General features: G+C 42.5%; 1 protein-coding gene across 2 annotated transcripts in view; it reads left to right on the top strand.

Annotated features, from left to right (window-relative positions):
• The first annotated feature begins 418 nt into the window (after positions 1-418).
• Positions 419-21,891, top strand: part of GFOD1 (Gfo/Idh/MocA-like oxidoreductase domain containing 1) — a 78,943-nt gene continuing 57,470 nt past the window's right edge. The window contains exon 1 of one of the 2 annotated variants that reach the window (XM_013940103.2): positions 419-688. In XM_013940103.2, the coding sequence (XP_013795557.2) occupies positions 436-688 (253 nt within the window). In that variant the 5' untranslated portion in view covers positions 419-435. Of the gene's footprint in view, positions 689-7,036; positions 7,128-21,891 lie in introns of those variants that run through there. The other variant, XM_067290855.1, reaches the window with a different exon arrangement.

The raw sequence follows: 21,891 nt of genomic DNA, 5'->3' as shown, positions 1-21,891 counted from the left end.
CGGGGCGGGGGGCGCCCCCCAACGGCCGCCGAGGCCGGGCGGGCGGCGGCCAATGGCGCGGCGCGAGCTGGCGAGGGCGTTGCAGGAACCGGGAGCCGGTGACAGCGAAACCCCTCCCCCGCCGCCGGGAGCGGGCTGCCGGGTGGCGACACGGCGGAGCGGGAGGACCGAGCTCCGCGCCGCCGCCCTGCCGCCCCCCACTTGTTGGCCGCTACCGCCAGGGCGCGGCTCCCGGCGGCGGCGGGCGTGATGGGGCGCCCGTGGCCGGGCAGCGGCGGGCCGCGGCGCTGCTGAGGCGGGGGGCGGCCGGCGGCAGCGCCCGGGGGCTGCGCGCCCCTCCCGCCGGCGCCGCAGCCGCCTCCCGCGGCGGCCGGCGCTGAGGGAGGCAGGGCGGGACGCAGGCGGGTAGCGGCCGCGACGCCCCCCGCCGCCGCCATGCTGCCCGGCGTGGGGGTGTTCGGCACCGGGCTGACGGCGCGGGTCATCGTGCCGCTGCTGAAGGCCGAGGGCTTCGCCGTGAAAGCGCTGTGGGGCCGCACGCCCGAGGAGGCGGAGGAGCTGGCCAAGGAGATGAGCGTCCCCTTCTACACCAGCCGCATCGACGAGGTGCTGCTGCACCAGGACGTGGACTTGGTCTGCATCAACTTGCCGCCGCCGCTCACCCGCCAGGTCGCCGTCAAGACGCTGGGTGAGTGGGGCCCGGTGCGGGGAGGCGCCGCGGCGCCGGCTTTTTGCGCGCCGCGGGGATGGCAGCGGGGAAACCCACCTCGGAGGCAGAGCCGGGCTCTGCTGCGATTTATTTATTTATTTATTTATTTATTTATTTTCATTGATGGATCATTGATTTGAAGGCAGGGTTCGGGCTTGCCGGAGCTGTCGCAGGCTGAGGTTTGGGTGCCTGCGGCTCCTTTGTGCCAGGCTCCCTCCCCACCTCGGAGGTGGCGATTTTTTCCCCCATCTGTCTTGTGTGTGCCTATTTTTTCCTCTTTTTTTTTTTTTTTCCCCAAGAGGTGTTCAGAGCCCTTCAGGCTTGCGGGTGCCTGATGCAGAGATGAATGGCTCTGCGGCAGCCCGGTGTGTAATCCTGCTCTCCTGTCCCTCTCCTGTCCCATCGGGGCTTCTCCCCTGCCGCCGCCGCTGCCGCTCTTGGATGCTCACTCAGCATCGCCAGCACCAGGCTTGACATTTAGCCCAAACGGTAGGGGAGGACCTGGGCGAAGGGGACAGATGCCATCTGTTTCATGTTAAAAAAGGGAGAAAATAACCCTGAGTGCATTTGCCCAGCGGTTTTCTCATGTGCCTAACGCTGGAGCGGGGGAATTGCTCATCACTCTCTCGCTGGAGAAAATACGTGCCCGGGAGTTTGTGTGCGCAGGAGGCTGGGGTCTTACTCGCTCTACCTTTCCGACACGACTGGAATAGGCCACAGGGTCACCAGATGCAAACCAGAGCCGGAGGCAGGAAACCGTGACAGAAGAGGAAGTATTTTACGCAGGAGGCTTAATTAGCATCACATATGAAGGAAAGGAAAGGATTAAAAAAGTAGGCAAAGGTAGTTGCAAAGATTCTGTGGTTTTAATGTGGAAAAACTGGGCCATATTCTGCTTTCACTGCTGTGAGCATATACCTAGGCTTTGCTCTTTCAACTTCATGATGTCTGGTATTTAAACATTTGTTTTCTGATGGATTTTAGTGGGAGTACCCTCCAGGTCTGTGTGAGTGTAAGGGAGATCTTAATTTGGCCCTACCGCTGTAAGTGGGAAAATGTGAAAGGGAGGGGACAGTGTAGTGAGTCACCTTTGTAGCTGACTTCAGAGAGGTTTAGGTGAAGTCCAGGAGTGGTCAGTTTGGCTCTGAGGCTGCAGTTATGTAGGCTGATTGTTATCACTGTTTACAGCCTCCCAAATGTGTCTGGCATGTAGTAGTGTTACATCCCTACTAGAGCACTCATTAGATTTAGTTACCGTCCTCACACCCGTAGTGTCAGTTAGAGTTTTCAGTCTTTAGAAGGACAATTAAAGGAGAACCTAAAAAACCCTAAAGTTCTGTATTAATGACCTAGGTGTAATGTAGGCATCTGTCTGGAAGCCCTGCGCAGTGCTGATTCCTGTATCTGGAAACATTTGTCCTCGAGTTGAGAGACTTTGCTCCTTTTTTATATATACTTTTGACTTTTTCTCAAGATACAACATTTATACCAGAAGGTTGCCTCTTGCCAAAGTGGTGTGTAAATAGATTTGTTTGTAATGCAGAAATACGTATCCCATAAAATGTAAATTATCAGGGAGTTAAAAGACAGTATCAGGGTTATTGGGTTTCACATTTGACACATATGAATTTGTGTGGTGACAGCTGTGAAAGTTCTGCTGACTTTCAGTATTTAGTTATTTTTCTTTCATATGATACGTCTTCCTGCAGGTGCTGCTCTTGTAAGTGCCCCAGCTCGTTTCTGCTCTTGGAGGTAGAATCCTGTGAGATTTCAGGCAGACGCTAGGCATCTCTTGCAAGAACAAGACTTCTGAAATAAAAAAGAAACACAATTGATGTGATTTTTGAAGGACTTAAAGTAATATCGTGATTTGTCCCTCTCCGAATATTTGTGGATAAGGAAAAAAACCTATTTCCTGAACCTGTGCTGAATTTATGAATGATGCTAACAAATTGATTTAGCTGATATGTTACTCCTAACTTGCTGATGCAATTTGCTAGCAACAGACTAAAAAAAAAGGTGTTCTCTCCGTACTGATTGGTGCTGTACCATTCTCAGTTTGCTTTTACCCCTAGTTAATTTGTTTTCCTCCCATTCCCCAATGTTAAGGTATTAATATGTTGCAGTTGTAGTAAAATATGTAAGAAAACACATGGAATGATCATTAAATAGGGATTAAACACATGATAAGGTACTAACATGCAATATGTGATGATTTTTTTAAAGAATATTATTTAAAAGATCGTTATTTACGTGAATATCTTTTGGACTGTAAACAACTCTTTTCCCCAGTTATTTCAGATTTAAATTTTTACTGTTTGATTTTTTGAGTTCAAGCATTAGATCTATAAAAATAAAAGTTCTTGCGCACTCGAACAAATGCAAACAAGACACTAGAGCAGCAGTTCCCAGACTTTTAAGAAGAAAACCTCAGAGCTGTCAGCTTCTCCTAGTCCTTCTGGTGCCTCATGGCTTGGGGACTGGTGTGCCAGGGAGTGATTATTTTGTTTCAGTCACTAGATTTTCTGTTTTGAGGGGAGGAGTGTAATCACAATCATTAAGCAGGGGTTTCAGAATCCTCTGGTAAGCTCTGGCAGTGTTGTGTAGGTTGAGGAAAGCAGAAGCTGGAAAATCATCAGTTTCTGTGATAAGGAAAGGATGTGGGTCTTAACTTTTTTTTTTAACTTTTCCTTTTGGTTTGTTTGTTTTCTCTTTAGGTTTCATACAAGAAGCACTGTATGGCATCTAGTGGTAGGACATGGACAGTGATACTAGGGGTTTTATTCATAAAATGAGTCTTCAGGAGGACTAAAAATGGTGTTATGCTGCATTGCAGCAGGAAAGGTTGAGAAAGACGTAGGTCATTCATTAGTAAACTCTGGTCTGGTTTCCATATCAAGAGAGATATATCTGACCTGGGAAGAGTCAGGGCCAAACTTTTTTCTTACCTGTATTATATTTAAAATTGGTTTGTTGCCAAATATTTTGTTTTCGTTTGGGAATATTTCATTCTCAAAAAGTAAAAACACAAGGAAGCAGTTGGCAGCATTTCCATCTCCTGTCCAGAGCTGTGTTTACGCAGTGAATTTGCAGCACTTTATGCACTCTGGCCTATTTCTGATGCAGACTGTGGATGCAGAGATGGGGTGAAACAGGTGTCCTTGCAGCTGTGTTTAACTCAGACACTGCAGTAGGGAAAATTCAGTTGCTTTGTTTTCACTAGTATGTCCAACATGTAGATGTATTGCTTTTTTAAACATATTTTTTCACACAATGGCCCATCAGCAGCTATTAAAACACAAGTGTGTGAATACCATCTTTAGCTTGTAAAGTCCCCAAACTGTAGCTTCCTGGAAGCTGGGAGGGAGAAAATGTGAGAAATATGGCTTTAAACTTACCCTGTTAACTTTTCCTCTAAGCATCTGTTACTTGTCTCTGTTAGAAATACAGTTCTGAGTTGTATCAGACTCAGTGCAACAGTTCTTATGAGCTAGACTGATCTTGGGCAAACATCTGGAACAGACCAAGTTCAAGGGAGAATTTGAAACCAGGTTGGCTTTGGCAATGACCAAAAGCAGTAATGAAACCCATAGCTGTTTAGAGATGTCTCTGAAATGCATTGATGGTCTCTGTCACTTTCTGTGTGAAAGGAATCCAATTCCCTATTTGCATTTACAAAATAGGGCTGATCAGCTCTTTCTCTTTCCCACCTCTGGTCTATCCAGCTTGCTTAGGAGTTCTTTTGTTTATTGCTGCTTTTGTTTATTGCTGCTGTAGTTGTGGCTGCTGGATGCTTGGATAATACAAAACTAATATCCCAACTGACTTGCTGATTGGTGGTTGAGAAAAATCAGTGGCAGAATATTTGGGTGAGCACAGAAAACAGATATGGTGTTGAATATGAGTGTCTTCTCTTTTCACTGAGCTGAGAAGTTTGGTATGCTTGCTGGAAGTGGTGGTCTGCTTTTCCACTGTCCACCCACATCAGCAATATAATTGTATCCCAAGCCTCAGCAGCAGCAGGGGACACGTTTGCATGCAGAGACAAAATATGTCCCCAGAATTCTTATTCGTCTTTAGCATCAGAAGAATTACTAGTACAGACAGCATAATATGACCCTCCACCTAGTTCAAAATGGTCAAAACATGAATTTTCACTATATAATTTCTCCCTAAGTTCAATTAAATTTGACATTCTTCAGATTCTGACTGAAACTGTTGCCCTGTGTGACTAAGTAGCTGCCACATAACGTGAAGTAATTTACAGCAGGTGATGCTGAGAAAACCTTGATGATATTTCATCTCTAAGTTGAAGGGAAAGTTGCAGCCATTTCCGTGTTTCTGGTTCTGTCGGTGCTTTAGTCAAGTCAACTAAAGAGAACTTGTTCATGAAGTTCACATAAATGTTTCTGGGGAGCAAACATTTTGCTTTTGGGCAAAATCAAGTGCCAGATGTTTTTAAAACACGTCTCTGGAGATGTTTACTTCAGCTCTGTTTACAGTGTCTTCACTTACTCTCTCAAGTAATAGACAGTAAACATTGAGCTGTACACTGAATATTCACAGTACATATTCACAACCATGTCTACATAGTAGTATTATTTTTAAAAGTTTATAATGTAGCAGCACATGGTAGGAGTCCATTCTGCTTGGGGACTATACAGATAGAATATGACTTTCCTAGCTCTTCAGAGTTTCTTTCTCCTAAGGAACACTTAAATTTGTTTGCCAACTGGTGCTTCTTCTACACTTGATTGTGGTCACAAGAGAACATCTTTATTTAGGGAGGAACACAAAAAATTGTGCTGCTGAGATCCTTACCTTCCCACATCTTATCAGGAAGCACTGACATCACATAGACTTGTGATACAGGCCTGTTGTGAGGAAGATGTTTGTGAGAATCCCTTGTTAAAGCACTGGCAACACTGGATCTGCCTGTGAAGTGGGAGGGAGCTGCAGGGAAGTGGTTCATGCATCTGATGTAATCTATAATTAATGTGTGCCTTCTCTTGCACCCGTGCAAACCATTAAGAGGCTACAGGGTTGTAGCAGGGGCTAGAATTTGGTCCAGAGTTTGTAAGTAGTTTAGGATCCTCTGGGATGAGATGTTCTGTTAAGGTAAAATATTATCATGACTATTTATTATTAATAGCAATGTAATAGTTGTCCTGCAATATTGAGTTTAAATTTGGCCTAACGGCAGTGACATTGAGCAGAACAAGCTCTTGTGCTTGGAAGGCAGATGACTTTGCAGCATATTAAATGTGAAGTATGTGAGTTATGGCCGTCTTATTGCAAAAGAGCAAGTCAGATGAAGTGCTGTCTATCTTAAATCAGCAGAGCTGGGAAAGTCTGTGATACCTTTTTTTTGCTCTTGACACATACTGGAAAGTCATCCCAACAGCATGCTGGCAATCAGCTGAAGGCCCACATCCCACTTGAGTGATAATGGTATACCACAAAAAACAGCCCCTAGCTCTTCCATTGACTTTCTGCCTAGTACTGCAGGCCTTTACTTCCAGCACTATTCCTGTAAAATTCCTACTGAGTTACTGTGTGATTGGGCCTCTTAGTTCAGGTGAAGAGCACTGTTTGAGTACTATAAAAATCAGAATCTGTAGTCATGAATTTTACGCCGTCAACAACTTGTTTCTTTCCTGGCCCTCAAATCAAAGGCACTTCTTCAGTTTTCCCAGCTGACCTGTTCTGTCTGTATTTGATGAAAATAAATGCCAGTTCAGTTGTTGCAGTGGTAGTGTTGGTTGAATGCCTGGTATGGACCAGACTTTGGATAGCCTGGCACTGAACTTGCACCGTGATGAAGTACCTGCACTTGACTAGACTGAGGAGCAACCAGTTGTGTTAGAAGTGGTTGTATTAAACCACATTAAGGAAGTAAGATTCCGTATCCATATTGATGTATTTGTGTTGTAGCATACAGTCTGTACTGTTTTAAATTAAAGTACCTGGTGTATCTTCTTTAATTTGGGGGTCCCAAAAGGCTGCCATTGCAGTAGTTTAAACACTGATTGTTCTGTTTCAGCTGTCCCACAGCCACGCTGTCTCCGAACCAGTGTGGACGGGTGAAGCGGTACAGACAGAAGCTTTTGAGGCCTGCTGCAGGTCTCGTCTGTTCCCACTGAACCGGAGGCCTTGGAGGTGGGGAAATTAGCAGCTCCCTCAGTTTAAGACGCAACTGTCCTCCAGCTTTCTGCCCCAGTCCTCTGTCAGTGCTTACCATGCCCTGTAGCCAAGTTGGCTGAAGTGAATGCATGCCCAGGCCCTTGGCTGCCATACTTTGCCCTGTGATTTAAGCAGCAAGATGGGATGCCGGAGCATGGAAGCGTGCTCCCTTCATCAGCTCTACTACCAGAACCTCTGACGTTCAGCAGAGGAGCAGCAAAGGAAGAGAGCTTTGGTAACATCTGAAATTGCTAGTGTTTGGTTTGTCAAGCTTTGTTAGGCAGAGCCTATGGTCAGTGCAGTAAAAATCTGACTTTTTTTTTTTAAAGACTGAAATAGATTATGCCATATACTTACTGGTCTGTTAGTGGGGATGCGGTTAAATTTGTATAAATGCCCCTTATATTCATCTGGCATGGGAATACTCCATGCAGGTATAATGCAGATATATAGTAGCAGCGCAGTTAAAATAGTTGGTTTTGGGTGCCTGTGGCAGAACTTTGGGAAGCTTAGGGACTGCCTGGATACAGTCAGTTTTTTGCTGACTTATTGCCCTTTGTACAGACCATTCAAATTGGTGTCAGGTTCTCCTGGCAGCAGTTTGCCATCGCTTTATCATAGTATAAAAGGCTGTATGAGGTACTGGAGCATCAGGCCCAAAATGCACAACTAGTGTAACTGAATGTGAGACTGGTGGAACAGGACTTTTCTCTGTGGTGCACCCCCACGTGCTACCACAGGTGCTGATGGGCCAAAAGGGACTTTTGTCTTAAAAAAAAAAAAAAACAAAAAAAACTTCATGTAGGCAAGATTTTAAGACCTCTATCTGTGCCTCAGCACTTTCTATGCCATTTTTCTTGCACTGTTCTCGTCTTACTGATACGAGTAATAGTATGAGACATTTTCCCCACCATGGGTGATACTGGAAAAACTCTGGTCAAAGATCACTAGTGCTGTTTCCATCACAAATGTTTCCAGGGCACCCTTGTCAGTGTTAGCAGTGGTGCACTAACATTAGCAGTGCTGTGATGTCTTGATTTGGTGTTGAAAATGGCTGAAAGAGCTAAGTAGCTCTTTCAGGCATAGCTTTTGGCATTGCTGACAAAGATTTGACAGAAGCAGTGCTAACTGGGAAAGGCTGGAACTAGTAAAATCATCTCTCACCAACAAAGCAGGCAATACTGCTAAAGCTATGCTTTTCCTGATATAAACATACACCTCTGTCAGCATGGCTGTGCGAATGAGGATCACCTTTTATGTTTCTCTTGCTGGCATGGCTGATAGGGGGCAATTTAGACAGCATCTCAGACTGTTTGTTTTTGGGGTGGACCATCCTTCATTTCGCAATACTAAACTAAAGAGTCTAGTTAGCTTAGTTTAGTCACTCTACTAAACTAAAAAAGAGTCTGTGCTAAGCAAGTAGGAAACAAACAATTATGTCATAAAAACAACTTTTTAATCAAGTGAGAGCTCAAAATATTTCATACAGTTAATTAATTCAAATTACAGAAAAAGCTGTTGTCATTTCAGTTATGTTTAAAGAAGATCCTAAAACCATGTCTATGCACAAAACACACTGGTATTGTTAAAAAGTGGCAACAATTCTCCAGTGGATGCTGTTACACAAACAGAACAATGCTTAGCATAGTTTTGTTCCATAAGAAGATGAAAGAAAATCCTGATAAAATGTGTATTTATATTAGCAGAACTGTGTCCAGGCTAGGTATTGTAATTATTTAACTACTGGAGTAAAATTTTGCATCCCTAGCTGATTTGGCCCTGCTAACAGGGAAAACAGTGGAAAGCAGATCTTTCATTATTAATTTTCTTGTTTGCATAGCTTTCTGCCTTTATTCTGACTTGTAGTGGCCACTGTATCACCTACTGTGATACTGAATTGTCTGATCCCTCTTCAAAAGTTCTTTCTTAGGGATTTTCTTTCATGTTGCTAGGTTTTGGAACTTTTGCTGCTGGGCGCTCAGTGGTACAGATAAATGATGATGAATGAGTTGTCTTTTGAGTGAGTATGTTTGAGTGAGAACTCTGCAGATGAAGGACTTGTGTGCTGTCTCTGTTATTTCAGGTTTTGGAAGAATACTAAATAATAGAGGAATTAAGGAAGAATGTATAGATAAATACAGAAAAAGAAAATATATTGGGCAAATACAATTCCAAGATTTTCAAGCTTCCTGCTATTGTCTCTTCTGTCTCTTTCTTTTATAAGCCTTCTGCATGGGTGTGTGCTTCTTATGTGTGTGTGAATGCTTCTCATGCTTAAAATTGGTACTGGGGCCCTACATAACAGATACAGAAGATTTGCTATCTGACTCTGGACATGGATAGCCACGTGCAGCCCCTAATACAGGCAGGATGAAAACTCTGTAAAATGCAAAATAGACTGTGCTGTCTGCTTCTGTTTGAAAACTAGGCAAATTTTGCTGAGGCACATTACAACTTATTGCACTTTTCTTTGTGTGTACACTAGAGACTTTGCACATTTAGCAATAGCAGTGGCAAAACACGAATGACTGAAATGGAGTTAAATTTCTAAGACGGCCAAGACTGGTATTTTCCACTGGCCAGTGTGATGCAACAACACCCTTAACTGTTAATATCAGTTTGCCACAGCATTATCCGGAGTTGCTAAGAATTGTTCTGGTTTCTTCAAACGACAAAAGTAGAAGCATGTACCCTACTACTTTTTACTTATTATTCATATTATAGTAGCTCGTATGAGTCAGCTGTCAAAGTCAGAGACTTAATTTACAAGGTCATTGTGCATGCATGCAACAGAAGCACAGTCCATATGCAAAATGGTTTCAGGTCTTAAGTCTTGATTTAAACAAATTGATTTGAATGGACATGTAATTAAACTGGAGCAATCCCCTGTGTAGATTCTCTAAATTGATTTAAGACCTGGTCTGCATGTAGATTTTGTACCAGTATAATTATGACTGCAAGGAGTATGATTTCTTTAATGTAATAATTGCTGTATAGCCATTAGAAGTCCAGCTGGTGTGACTCCTGGTATGAATGCTGTTCTACAGGCATAAGGGCGTCTGTACTGGTACAGGTTATTCCTTCTCCCATGCAGAAATAAGTTGTCATTTTGCATATACATTTAGAACATTCAGCTGGTATAAATGTAACTATGTTATGGGTGTAGTCCAGCTCTAGCTGTACTGGTACAGCCGTGCTATTAATTTGTATAAAGGCTGATGATTTTGTATGAATTTATGTGATGCTCAAGAGCGGAGGAGGCTGGGTCTCACTGCTCTGCAAAACTGGAACTGGATACCCTCTTCCCCCCAAAGTCAGACAAGACTAGTGCACCTGCTAATTGTAAGCATAATGAAGCTAAATAGTCGCTCTTTCTCCTTGAGCACAATGAATACCTTATATAGCTGCACTTCTAGATGGTAGAATTGGCATACAGGTTAGCATAAATATCAGATTTTACTAATACACACGTATGCAGCCTGATCTGCAGGATAAAAGTGATTGTATGGAAATGTCAGGGACAAGATCTAGGTGGAGAATGAGACCCTTGCCTACTGTTTTGCTTTGGAAGGAGATAACAACATCCTTCATTTTAGCACAGTCAGTGCTAATGATGAAAGTTGTTATTCATCAGACCTAACTCCTAGGTTCGAGCGTGGTGCTGAGCATAGAAAATGAAAACATGGTGTGAGGAACTTGCAAATGAGGCAAGTAAATGGAAGTAATGATTGGTAGCAATATAAGAATAAACATAATCATTTAACACGGAGTAAAATTATTTTTGTCATTTGCTACTGTGCCAGTGTTTAATGGCAAGGTGGAAGTTGGTGCCTGCAACACTGTAGCAGCAGCAATCACAGCTTTAATGAGGCAGATGTGAAGGGGAGAGGTAGTAACTTTGTTTTGCATTCTTATGTTTCCATGGCTTTTAGCGGCAATAAAGACCCTTGTTTTGGCACTTCCTTGCAGTGAATGTTTGGCAGTCTTTAGCTCTTCCATCTGGTCATTATTTGCCAGGAAATGCCCAGAAGGGAGGTCATGGCTGAATTAAATACTGTCTCTGGGGTACTGGGCTTCACATGGCTAATGAGAAGCCCTTAATAGAGAGAGCTTTACAGAATGCGAATGGAGTCAAGCAAGGACAGATAACCATGAAACAGTAGTTTCCCTTGCTGTGCTGAAGTGACATTGCTTAAAAATATGAAACAAAAGGCTAGACTGAACACTCAAAATTCTTTATTTTTTTTATCTATACATATGCACTTTATATACATTGCTCTGTATGTGTGTGTGTATAAAAATTAAATAACATTAATGTGAAAAATATATGTATTAAAAAATTCCTGGAAGTCCCTCCCCTTCCTTCACTTCCTTAGTCCATAAAAGACAATGCAATTGTTGCCATTTTATGTGAGGATAGGAAAGGGGAGAGAGAATAGTGTAGGGGACATCTGGAAAGTGCTTAGCTTAGTGCTTAGTGTCATCAGCAACTCCAGCCAAGCTAGTGCACATTCAAATACATTCCAGAAACACGCCTGTGAAAGATACTTTTAAAAGATCAGATTCTGATCGTATTTACTCCACTGTAAATGCAAGTAAAACTCTACTGGATCAAAGGAAATATTTGAGGTTTACATTGTGTTACTGGGAACACATTACGGTCTGACACACAACAGGGAGAGGAGACTGGCCTTGCAGAACTGGGTCTTCTGAGCAAAGGTGTTTGTGTCAATTTAGAAAATGATTGGTGGGAGTCTTGGGACATGGTTCTGCAAATCTTGCTTACTTCAGTAGTCTCCTTGAAGACAAAATTCCTAATTCCTTACAGAGAATATTTGTCAGGCATTATAACTCATGGAAGTGGGAATTTGCCTCCAAACTGCTTTTGTACCACTTCAACAAAAAACGAAGATATAGTTACATCTGTGCAACTCCGCAGCTTGGATGTGGTTGTGCTGGTATAACACATTATGTCAGCATGTCTGTAGGAGTGTAAAATAAGATGGAAAATATTTGGAGTGGAGCTACTTAGAAACTTTAGCCATAGCCTCTGAAAGTCATTCAGTAAGTGAGCATGACAGAACTTGCAGAACTCTTTTGTGACTTGTTACTTTCTTTGAAGGAACTTGGAAATTTAGTATTGTGAAAGATACTTTGTGATTAAATAATATGAGATGTCCTGATAAATACTCATTTCTAAGGCAGAGGGCTAAGCCGTACCCACTAAGATTAGTATGTGGAAACAAGATATAACATTATTCAAGTACATGAGAAGATGTCCTGAATATTGTATCCTGATTAACAGGCAGAACTCATTTTTGATGTCGGTGAGGACTGCCGCTTAAAAATCAGTGTTATGAGATGGCCTGTTGGTAGGGATAACATCTTTCTTTGCCAGACTAGCCAAAGTGCATTTGGACATAGTACATGGCTATTGGCATAGCTTGAGATAATTGTGAACCTGAAGTGTAAGACTGGCCATACATAATTTTACAGACTCCATTATCTAACCATTCAGAGAAAATATTTTGACACGTTGTTTGTCAAAAGTAAGAGAAAATGCTATGCACACAAGTCATCTCACTTGTATCTCATAGAAAGTGATATGTTTGCCTGTGAGATTCAGTGTTAGCTAGCAGATTTATTTATGGCTTTGATTATAGGGCTGTCTGTCTCATGACTCTTCATATAAATTTAATTATGCTTGGTACTGTTGTTGTCATTGTTTGGAATTACAGATCTGTTCACAGATGTCAGGTGATCTTCCATAAGGCCCAATGTGCAGAGACATTTCAGCAGCTGCTGAAACTACACCTCCTATAGTCTCTGTGTAGAGACCTGAGCTTTTGTGTGTCAGATGTGCACAAAATCGTTGCATTGTACTCTTGGTGGGTATTCGATGAGACTCTTACAAACTGCTCCTCACCACTCTTAGTAAGAATGGCATGATGAGAATAGTCATTGGGCCTTCTGTCATTGCCCAGCGCTTTCATTCTTCATAATGTAGGTTGTATATTTTAACTAGGTTGGAGTTACTTGTCTTCCTGAAGCTGGCCTGATTTCATCTTTCAGGACTCCCAAAAGTAATGACTGGATATGGAGCCCAGGGAAATTGAGAGACTTGTTGAAGTTTGTGCAGGAAACTGGCAGTACAGACAGAAATAGAATCCAGGTCTTCTGACTTCTGTCCTGTTATTTAACCATAGGACCCACTTTCCTCTATGGCTGAACGCTGTTTCAGTAGAAAGCGATGATTACAAACACATTTGAGCTGCTGAAAAGTGGCAGTTTTTTGTGTTACTCTTAAGTCTTTTCCCTGGATGATTTTGCAGGTGGGATAAAACCAGCACGGAAAAAGGGAAGTGGGGATAGAGCAGGGAAACCTGATTCCTATTTTTTTGATAGTAGAAAATAAGCTCTGAACTTCTCTTGTTGGTGTCCCTTTATAATGCTTACGGGGCAGCTTTTGAAGGAAGTGCAAGGAATTTTTCTTCAGAGGAGATTCGTGGCTGGGATGTAGAAGGGATGTAGGAAGATCCTCAAGAATAAAGGATGCCCACTTTTGGGGTAAGCAGGGGCCTCAAAATAAAATTTAGAGTGACCTGAGGCTGCACTGAGTTTTAGGATTATGTCTGGCACTGAATATGCTTTGGGTTATTATTGCAAGTAATCATCTTTTCAATGTTGGAGCTTTATTTAATAGAAGCTACAAAGATGTTATTAAGTCAGTTTGCAATGAGCAGTGATGGTTCAGCAGTTGGGAGATTTGTGTATTTATTTTTAATGAAATATGGAGTTTCTTTTCTGTTATGGCGCTCTGCACACTAGGAAGACCTTTTCATTTCTTTAACAAAAGAGGTAGGGCCTTTCGGGGCTGACTGGTGCAACTGCTTTTTTGGAAGACAGACAATAGCATACATGTGTATAAGGTTTGTTACAAATACAACCTTGAGAACAGGCTTAAGCCAATGCAAGCAATTTCAGATTTACAGCTGCTGTTAAGAGGTGCTCAAGTGTAAAAAAGATACCTAATATAAGGTCAAGGCATTTTTTAATCCTGCAGACCACTTGCCTAGAGCCTCCTGCATTGGGCAGAATAATCAGAGTGCACTGCGTGAAAGCAGGTAGAGTGCTGGTAGTTGCTGAAGGTGGCATGTACAGTCTCACTGTGTCATAACTGTGCTTGCACCAAATGGGATTGTCCTGTAAAGAGCCACGCATAATCAATTTCCCTTTCTGATTGCATTTGCATTTTAGTGCATTTCACTAAGTCAGTAAGTGGGCAGAATGTTTAAAAATATTCACTTTGCTTGATACTCGAAGGAGAATTGTGGGGTGATGCTCTAACCTCTGAATCTCATTTTGGCAAATCGTTAAAGGTTCTCTTCAAGTGTCTTAAGCACAGTGCAACAAGTGCACTCTTAGCTGACCGTGTGACCACTTTATCATCATGAACAAAGGAAAGGAGTGGATTTTGAGGCTTATGCTTACTTGGGGAAGGAATTACTCTCACATATCATTTCACTGGAAAGTAGGACACATAAAAGAATGAATAGTACAGGAATTGCTTAAGCTGTCAGGTTAATTCAATACATAAAAATAATAGAAACTTTTTTTTGTTTTACCACTAATGAATATATTTTACCAAACCATTGACAGTACGTTGCTTTCACCCTCTATTCAAGAGGGCTGCATATTTTCAGAATTGTCCTAAGGTGCCTAGGCTGATGAAGTATGCTGTTTGGAAGTTCGGATGTTCGCAGCGCAGTTCTGGACAAGTGCAATAATGACAGATATTTCTGTGTTTTAAAAGCTGTCTGTCTGATCTAAATATGCTAGCCTAAGTTGCAGGTAGACCATGTGGTGCTTTAAGCTGGAAACTCTGACTGTAAGAACCAATCGCATCATAAGGATTATAATCTTATGATTATAATGCACGTAAATATATATACGTACTCTTATTGCGTGCATTAAAAATCTCTATTTACAACAAACTTTGGATGGGCTTGCGCTGCAGCAGTAGGCTTATGAAGTCACTAGGACTATTAGTGCAAGGAAAAACTATGAGAGTATTATATTCTGCAAGTCCCTCCAGCAAATAAAAATACCTGAATTTGCAGTTGTGTGTTGTCAGGAAATACATATCTCTAATAATATGCAAAAATACAACTTTTCTGTTTTCTGTCTTTCTCTCTGTGTTTCTGTCACTTGCTGTATTCTTTTATTCCTGGTCTCATCTGGCATTGTAAAGCCTGCCGGGGCCTAAAATTAACATTAGGGAAATTAAAGTTGTGGATAATTATGCTACTTTGATTTGCTGGCAACCAGCAGTGGGCATAGTGTCTTGAAAAAGCATGGCCACCGAAAATGAAAAGTCAGAAAATTAGCTTCAGACTAAGAGTCGTTTTACCTCTGGTTGGGAAGTTGTTTACCACAGGGCTCAGTTCCAGTTTAATAAATTTGTCTTATCCCAGTCTCTAAACCTGTAATTAAAGACTACAAGAGATGGATTGATGTGGACATAGCTAGGATATTAATGAAAATATCATGGATGATGTGGGGAATAATATGACTTATATACTTTATTTAAAGAAACTGGAGAATAATTCATTCAAATGCCATGAGTTGTTGATCTCAGATCTTGTTTCTTCTTCTTTTGAACCTTCAAGAAGCTGTAGATTGCTTTGTGCAAGACAGTGAACATTCAGGGCCATAATTCGAAATTAGATATTTGAAGGCCAATGCTCATTTCAGTAGGTTTCAGTGGCCTGTTACTTTTCAGGCACACAAGCCAGAAACAAGAGCTTTGTGGAATAGTCTGAGATTTACATGCAGATTTTGTAGAAGAGTTTAATCATTAGTGTCCACACTTGTATGTCCTTGTGTGCTAACACATCTCAAACTCTTACCCGTGAAAATGGGGATGCAGTTGGTCTTCTTCATTCCTTCTGTGTTTGGGATTAAATTACAAGATGGAGTAGGTGAAGAACGCTGTGGGCAGCTGGGGACAGAAATCCCTATGTATCTGCTTCCCAGCTGTACAGAACCTCTAACCCTTAGTGTAGAACCATGAAAATACTCTTCTCCTTCTGTGCTTTTTCACAGCTCTGACAAGAAGTTTCACAGTGACTGGAAAACTCGCAATGCTGTCAAGAGCTGCTAGTGTCGGAGAGCTCACTGACTCAAAGCACATCCAACAGTAGTGAATGAAGCAAGGTAGAGTTAGTTTGCAGGGCTCCTGCAGAAAGTGAGCCGTAGTTTGGCTTAGGGGATGAAGGAGGGAGGTGGCTATGTCACAAAGTATTGCCAGTCCTCACCTCACCCGTGCTCTGCACTTCTCTTCTCTCTCTGGTTGCTCCTGTGTTAGTAAGTCTGCATTCAACCCCTACTGAGGCTCAGTGTTGTGTTCAGATTACAGATTTATTCAGCTCAGTGTGTGAAAATCACTCCTATATACAGAACGGAGGACGTTTTATGTACTTCTGTGCACAGCACTGAGAATTACTTAGTGGCTGTGGTTTGTCATGCCCTGGATCTAACCTTGGCAGCTTTGGGGCCCCTCTTGCAGACTGTCTCAGTACAACAGTGGGAATTTCTGGCAGTGTATAGGAAGGAGGTTTTGGGCATTTGTCTGGGCATGGTAGGACCCCTAGACAGCTCTTTCATATCTCTTTAGGTGAAAAGCAGTAGGAGAGATATAATGTCCTGTAGACAGTCAGTTCAGCCTTTCAAGTAGAATTTAAAGAGAATGAAAATAGTCTATAGACCTCACATTAGCCATCAGTGCAAAGGTGATTTTTTAGGTGAGAGGCATTCAGGAAGACTCTAGTAGATTTGCATTCCAAGTCAAATCCTAAAAGATGCAGAGCCCTGAAGAACTCATTGTCTCTACTGAAATTTAATTATTTAAAATCTTCCAAATTTGGCCCACTTAGAGTTTGATCAATATTACAAGCATGTCAGGACTCCCAGGTGTGACCCTAGATGAACTTCCACATGCCTGAAATCTAAAGACTTGAAATTTGTTATTGGCAGAAAGTCCTTTGTTTGAAGTTGCTTTCTTTCCAGCAGTTATTGTTTTGTCCAGAACTCCCAAAGAAACTGGTCTTCTACTGAACACAGCATTACATAAAATGGAAGGCCAAACCCATTCGTTTGCATTGTCTTGGCACTTCCGTGAGATAAAAAATGGCCAGACCAAGTTTTTTAAACAAATGCCTTTTTTTTTTTTTTTGGTAGTGCAGTGTTTGCTTTATGGCTGACACCTTGTTGCTAAGTTTCATGTCCAGAGCAATTTTTATGGTCTAAGTGTAAACACTGGAAATAAGATAAAGATAGTGGAATTCATGATGGAAATGTGTAGCGGGACGTAGCTGTGCCATACTGCCAATACAGTTTGCACAGTAGCAAGCTTTAGACAAATCAGAGATTATTGTAATGCTTTCTTTGTGCCTGACTTTCTAATATTCAGTGACTTGTGTTTGGCTTGTTACCTTAATTTAGAAGCAACGCAAAAAAAAGGAAACTTAAGGGGAAATAGTTTGGTCTGTTCAGTGGTCAAAGGCTTGGGTTAGGAGTAAAAACATGTAGATTCTAGTCCTCATTTTGTCCCCTTTTGCAGCAGCAAGGTCCTTGCTGCAGCTTCCTTGCACGGAAAGCAAGGGTGGAAAAGCTGTACCCATCTTCGTGTAAAGCCTGGTGTTGAGAAGCTGTAACTTTCTTTGGTGTTTCTTGTCTTTGAAAACACATGCTTGCCCAGAGCTGGAAAACATCAGATAACATTTGCCTGGGAGAAGAGGATGTGTTTCAGCAAAATGATAAGAGGGGAGGGGCTGCTCTTGGGGGCCTGAGCATGAGACACCTCCCTTGTTAGAAACGGAAAAATAGATGAGTGTAGAAAGTTGAAAGGGAACTGTAATACTGACAAATTTGGCCAGAGGAAACCAGCTGAGTAAGGTTGGCAGGGGAGGGGATGGGAGAAAGCCCAAGCACCCAAGGAGTGGGGGAGAAAAAGTGTTTAAAGTAGCAGGCTGTGCTGCTGTGACTGGGCTTACAGAAAACGGAAGGGCAAAGAGGGTGTAGTTGGGTGGTTGCAGCTGCGAGCGCGTGGACTGTGCCAGCATTTCTCAAATTTTTTGTCCACTCTCCCTCTCACCAGCCTGTGGACATACTCCATCTTTCGCCCCTCCTGTGGCCAGTCTGCAAACTGCTTCCATCAGAGGATTGGGCATTAGTTGCCCCAGGACACACTGTGGGGGCTGCAGTGATGGAGGGTGCCTAGAAGTGGATGGTGAGATGCAGCTGGGAGGAGATGACTGGGGCAGGAGCTGAAATAGGGTTTGAATTGCATTGGGGAAGGGTGAAACAGGAGGGACACTGGGGGAAGACATTAATAACTTCGGTGGGAGCTATAGCATCTCAAACACTAAGGTGCAGTGAATTAATGAACCCTCCTTGGAAGTGAAAATGCTGGCCAAGGATTTTGGTGTTGAAAAAGGCTAAACAAAGAAGTGTATGCCCTTTACTAGGTAAGCTTCCCTTTACTAGCTTGAACTTCCTGGAGAAAGTCAGCGTAAAGTCTCTCTCCCTGCAGAGGTGAACTTCATAGATCAAGGCTCTGAGTGCAGAAATAAAGTAATCTGTCTGGCACCACTGACTCCACATTGCATTACCATGTGCAGGGCATGACAAGCTGTATTCTGGTCAGACAGAAAATGCTTTGGGCACCAAATGCAGCTGAGAATATTGTTGTGGTGGTGAAGGATGAAAAGTTAGCCTTTCTCAGAAGAAAAGGAAGACAGAGAGAAGTTAAGCACAGTTACAGGTTTTTTTTGTTTTTTGTTTTTTGTTCTTTTTTAACAGAGGCAGTGAATATCTGTTTCAGCATCAATAAACCATGAGACATTTGATAAGAGCCTTGTGGAGTAACTTCAGAAGTTTTTGCCAAACACAGTAAGGACCATTTGGTACTAAGTGACCTGTGGTCTGTCTGCATGTGTCGTGGACTCACATACTTTAACATATGTGAGCTGTCATCTTCCTGAGTTGGTTGCTGAAGCACACTATAGACAGCCAGACAGTGTCACCTAGCCAGAATTCAGGCTGCATTTAGAAAATGGGTTAAAGTCTGTTTAAAAATCAGGACTTTGGTTTTGGGGCCTCCAGGACAAAGCTTTCCTCCTGCCCTCTGAGAAGGGAACATTGTTGGTTAGAGCCCTATCAAGGCTTGATCTTGGTTGCTGAACTCAGCTCTGTGTTGCAACCCTGCCATCGGGCTTGTTTTGCTGATGTCACCCAACTCCTGTCAGTGAGGGCACCCATAAAGATGTGTGTATTAGGCAGCCCGACATTATGATGCTGTCTGGTTTTGGCAGTGGTTCACCTGCAGTGTATTTCATTTGTGCAGCAAACCCTATGGTTAGATGGACACGCACTTCTTTGACATCATATCTGAGTAGAGATAAATACCCCAATGATAAAAATGCTGTTAACAGCATCTTTGCAGTCTTCTTTATTGTTGAGGCATTGGCTGATATTTCCTAGCGCATGCAATAACTGGTGTGTTCCTGGAGCCACAGTTGCCCCAGACTATGGCTTGTAGGCAACAAATCGCTTCTGGGAGTCTTCAGAGTTATCTGTGGTTCTGCCAGGGCCCAGCTGGAGAGGGAGAACAAAATAAGTGGTGCTTTATTTGCTCAGTGTTATTTCTTCTGGGTCAGACAAGGCTTAAGATTATTCCCTGGCTACTGGCACAGGGCTTGGTTGCTGGAGGCGGAGGTAGTGGAAGGAAGAAGGATGTTTAGGTCCTAATGAATCCTTCTTGAAGCTCTTGTTTATTATCAGTCTCCAGAGTAGGAATGCATGACAGAACTCCTTTGCTTTCTCTTTTCTTGGGGCAGTCTTTCTGCTTTGTGAATTACTGGGCATAACTTGAGCCAAAAAATAACAGCAAAAACAGAGCTGTGAAGATGTGACTGATGCTTCATCTTAAAAAAGAATTAAAGGTGCAGGGCAGCAGTGTTACTCAACCTGAGGTATGTGAGATATCAAAGCACAGTCTGCAAGTACAGGCAATCCACAAGGGGGGGAAATAAAATGCAATAAATAAATATTCTGTGTATAACTTGATATTTATATGGTTGCAGATGACACAAATGGAGGAACAAGATGGGGGGATGACTCCATATGCTTTTCAGAAAAGCTTGGCGGTCCTTGGATTAAAAATTCTTGAGAACTTGTGCTTGCAAGTTATGGCTAACTGATTGCTGTCCATTTCCCTTTTTAGAGCTCATATTCACACATTTCTGAACCTTGGGCTTGAATCAGAGAGCCAAGGGAACTGTCACTGTGACTTGCTTAACTTGGCCCAATGAACAGCTTAGCCTTTTTTCTAACACGGCTATTTCTAGAGTTTGCTTGACTTTGTATAGTTGAACTATGTTTTTCTTCTCCTGGTTTCTTTTTATCCGAATTTTTCTCATGTGAAATATTTTGGATTAGATAAGATTTACAAGGAGGAGTTGACATGACATTTCAAGGTTTACTTCTGCTATTGCATTGGCTTACTGACATCATATTCCCTGGGGTCAAACCTTCTGGGCTGAGAGCCAGCATTGAAAAAAGATTTTTTTTTTTTCAGGGTAGAGGAATATTTTGTAATTTCACCCCTTATGAGTTTCCTTCCCCATCTCCCTCTTGTGCTGCTTGTTCATTATTTAACATTCCACATCTACAACATGCAATAAAAGGCAGTTTTAACCCTTATTGTAATACTTTATGCTTAACTGTCTGCCTAGAAGGCATTGATGATATTACATGCAGCTTGATCTCCTCCTGACTCATTTCTGAATTGCTGGTACATCTCTGTATGCTGTTAAATCATCTTTGAACCTCATTGTGTCACAGCAGTATACATCAGGAATAAATCTACTGAAGTCAGTTAAGTAATACCAGCGTGAAACTGGAGTGACCAGAAAATCATGTTTCCTTTCTTCTAGATTATGTATAGCAGTGAAAGCCTCAAGTGAGTGCAGAGAATTTTGAAAGCAGCTTTTTCGATTTGCCTACCAAAGAGACTGGCCTAGTATATTGAAAATAATTTCAGAGACCACAGGCTGATTTGAACTGGGTCCCTGACTGCATACACAGACAGTGCATTATTCATGAACTAGCTGATTGTTTACCCTCCTCCAGCAGGCTGGGACACACAGAAATGTACTTGCTTACTTCACCTGGTTGACTGGCCCTCTGTGGAGGGTGGTCTACTTTTTGCAGAGTCCAGTGGAGAGCAGGAAAGGCTGCTGATATAATTAGGCTGATTACCCTTGTTTGCACTGTGACGTAGGAGCAGTTACGGGAAGCCCATATGAATTCACTAATGACTTGTTAATGCTGTTTTTGTAAGACAATAATCAATGGGGACCTTAAGCTCGAAGCTCACAACAGCAATGCAGACAGGAAGGACTGCCTAGGCACAGAAGTGTACCTGTGTGCTAACCCCATGTGCTCGAACACATCTTATCCTTGTACCTCCTGTATCTCACTTGTGAAAAACAAGAGTAATATTAATTTTCATGAGAAGCTGTTGGTTGTGACCTGCTTCTGTGTGTTTCTGACTCATACCCTTGCAGAAAGCATACCTCACCCAGCAGGAATTCAACAAATCCAATAACAGGCATATGAAGCCGGATCTAGTGTGAGATGTTTCAGCTCAGCTGACCATAACCTGGCCTGAGAGCAGAGGACTGTTCTTGTTCATACTGATAGCCACGACATTAGCATGGAAAATGTTTGTGCAAGAACTCGGTGCTGTGCACAATTTCTTTTTGAAGCATCTTATCACAAAGGAGCGAAGCATATACAGAAACGTGGACTAACAGCAGCTGAGGTGGCCACAGAGAAAAACTGGTCAGTGCGCCATTGCTTTTTCCTCACCCTGTGTTCATCATTCCTGTGAACTCCTGTTCTACTTTCTTCCTTGGTAGTTGCCCTTCTGTCTG

The sequence above is a fragment of the Apteryx mantelli genome, chromosome 2 (genome assembly GCF_036417845.1).
Source record: "Apteryx mantelli isolate bAptMan1 chromosome 2, bAptMan1.hap1, whole genome shotgun sequence".
NCBI lineage: Eukaryota > Metazoa > Chordata > Aves > Apterygiformes > Apterygidae > Apteryx > Apteryx mantelli.
This window is presented reverse-complemented; position numbering and strand designations above follow the sequence as displayed.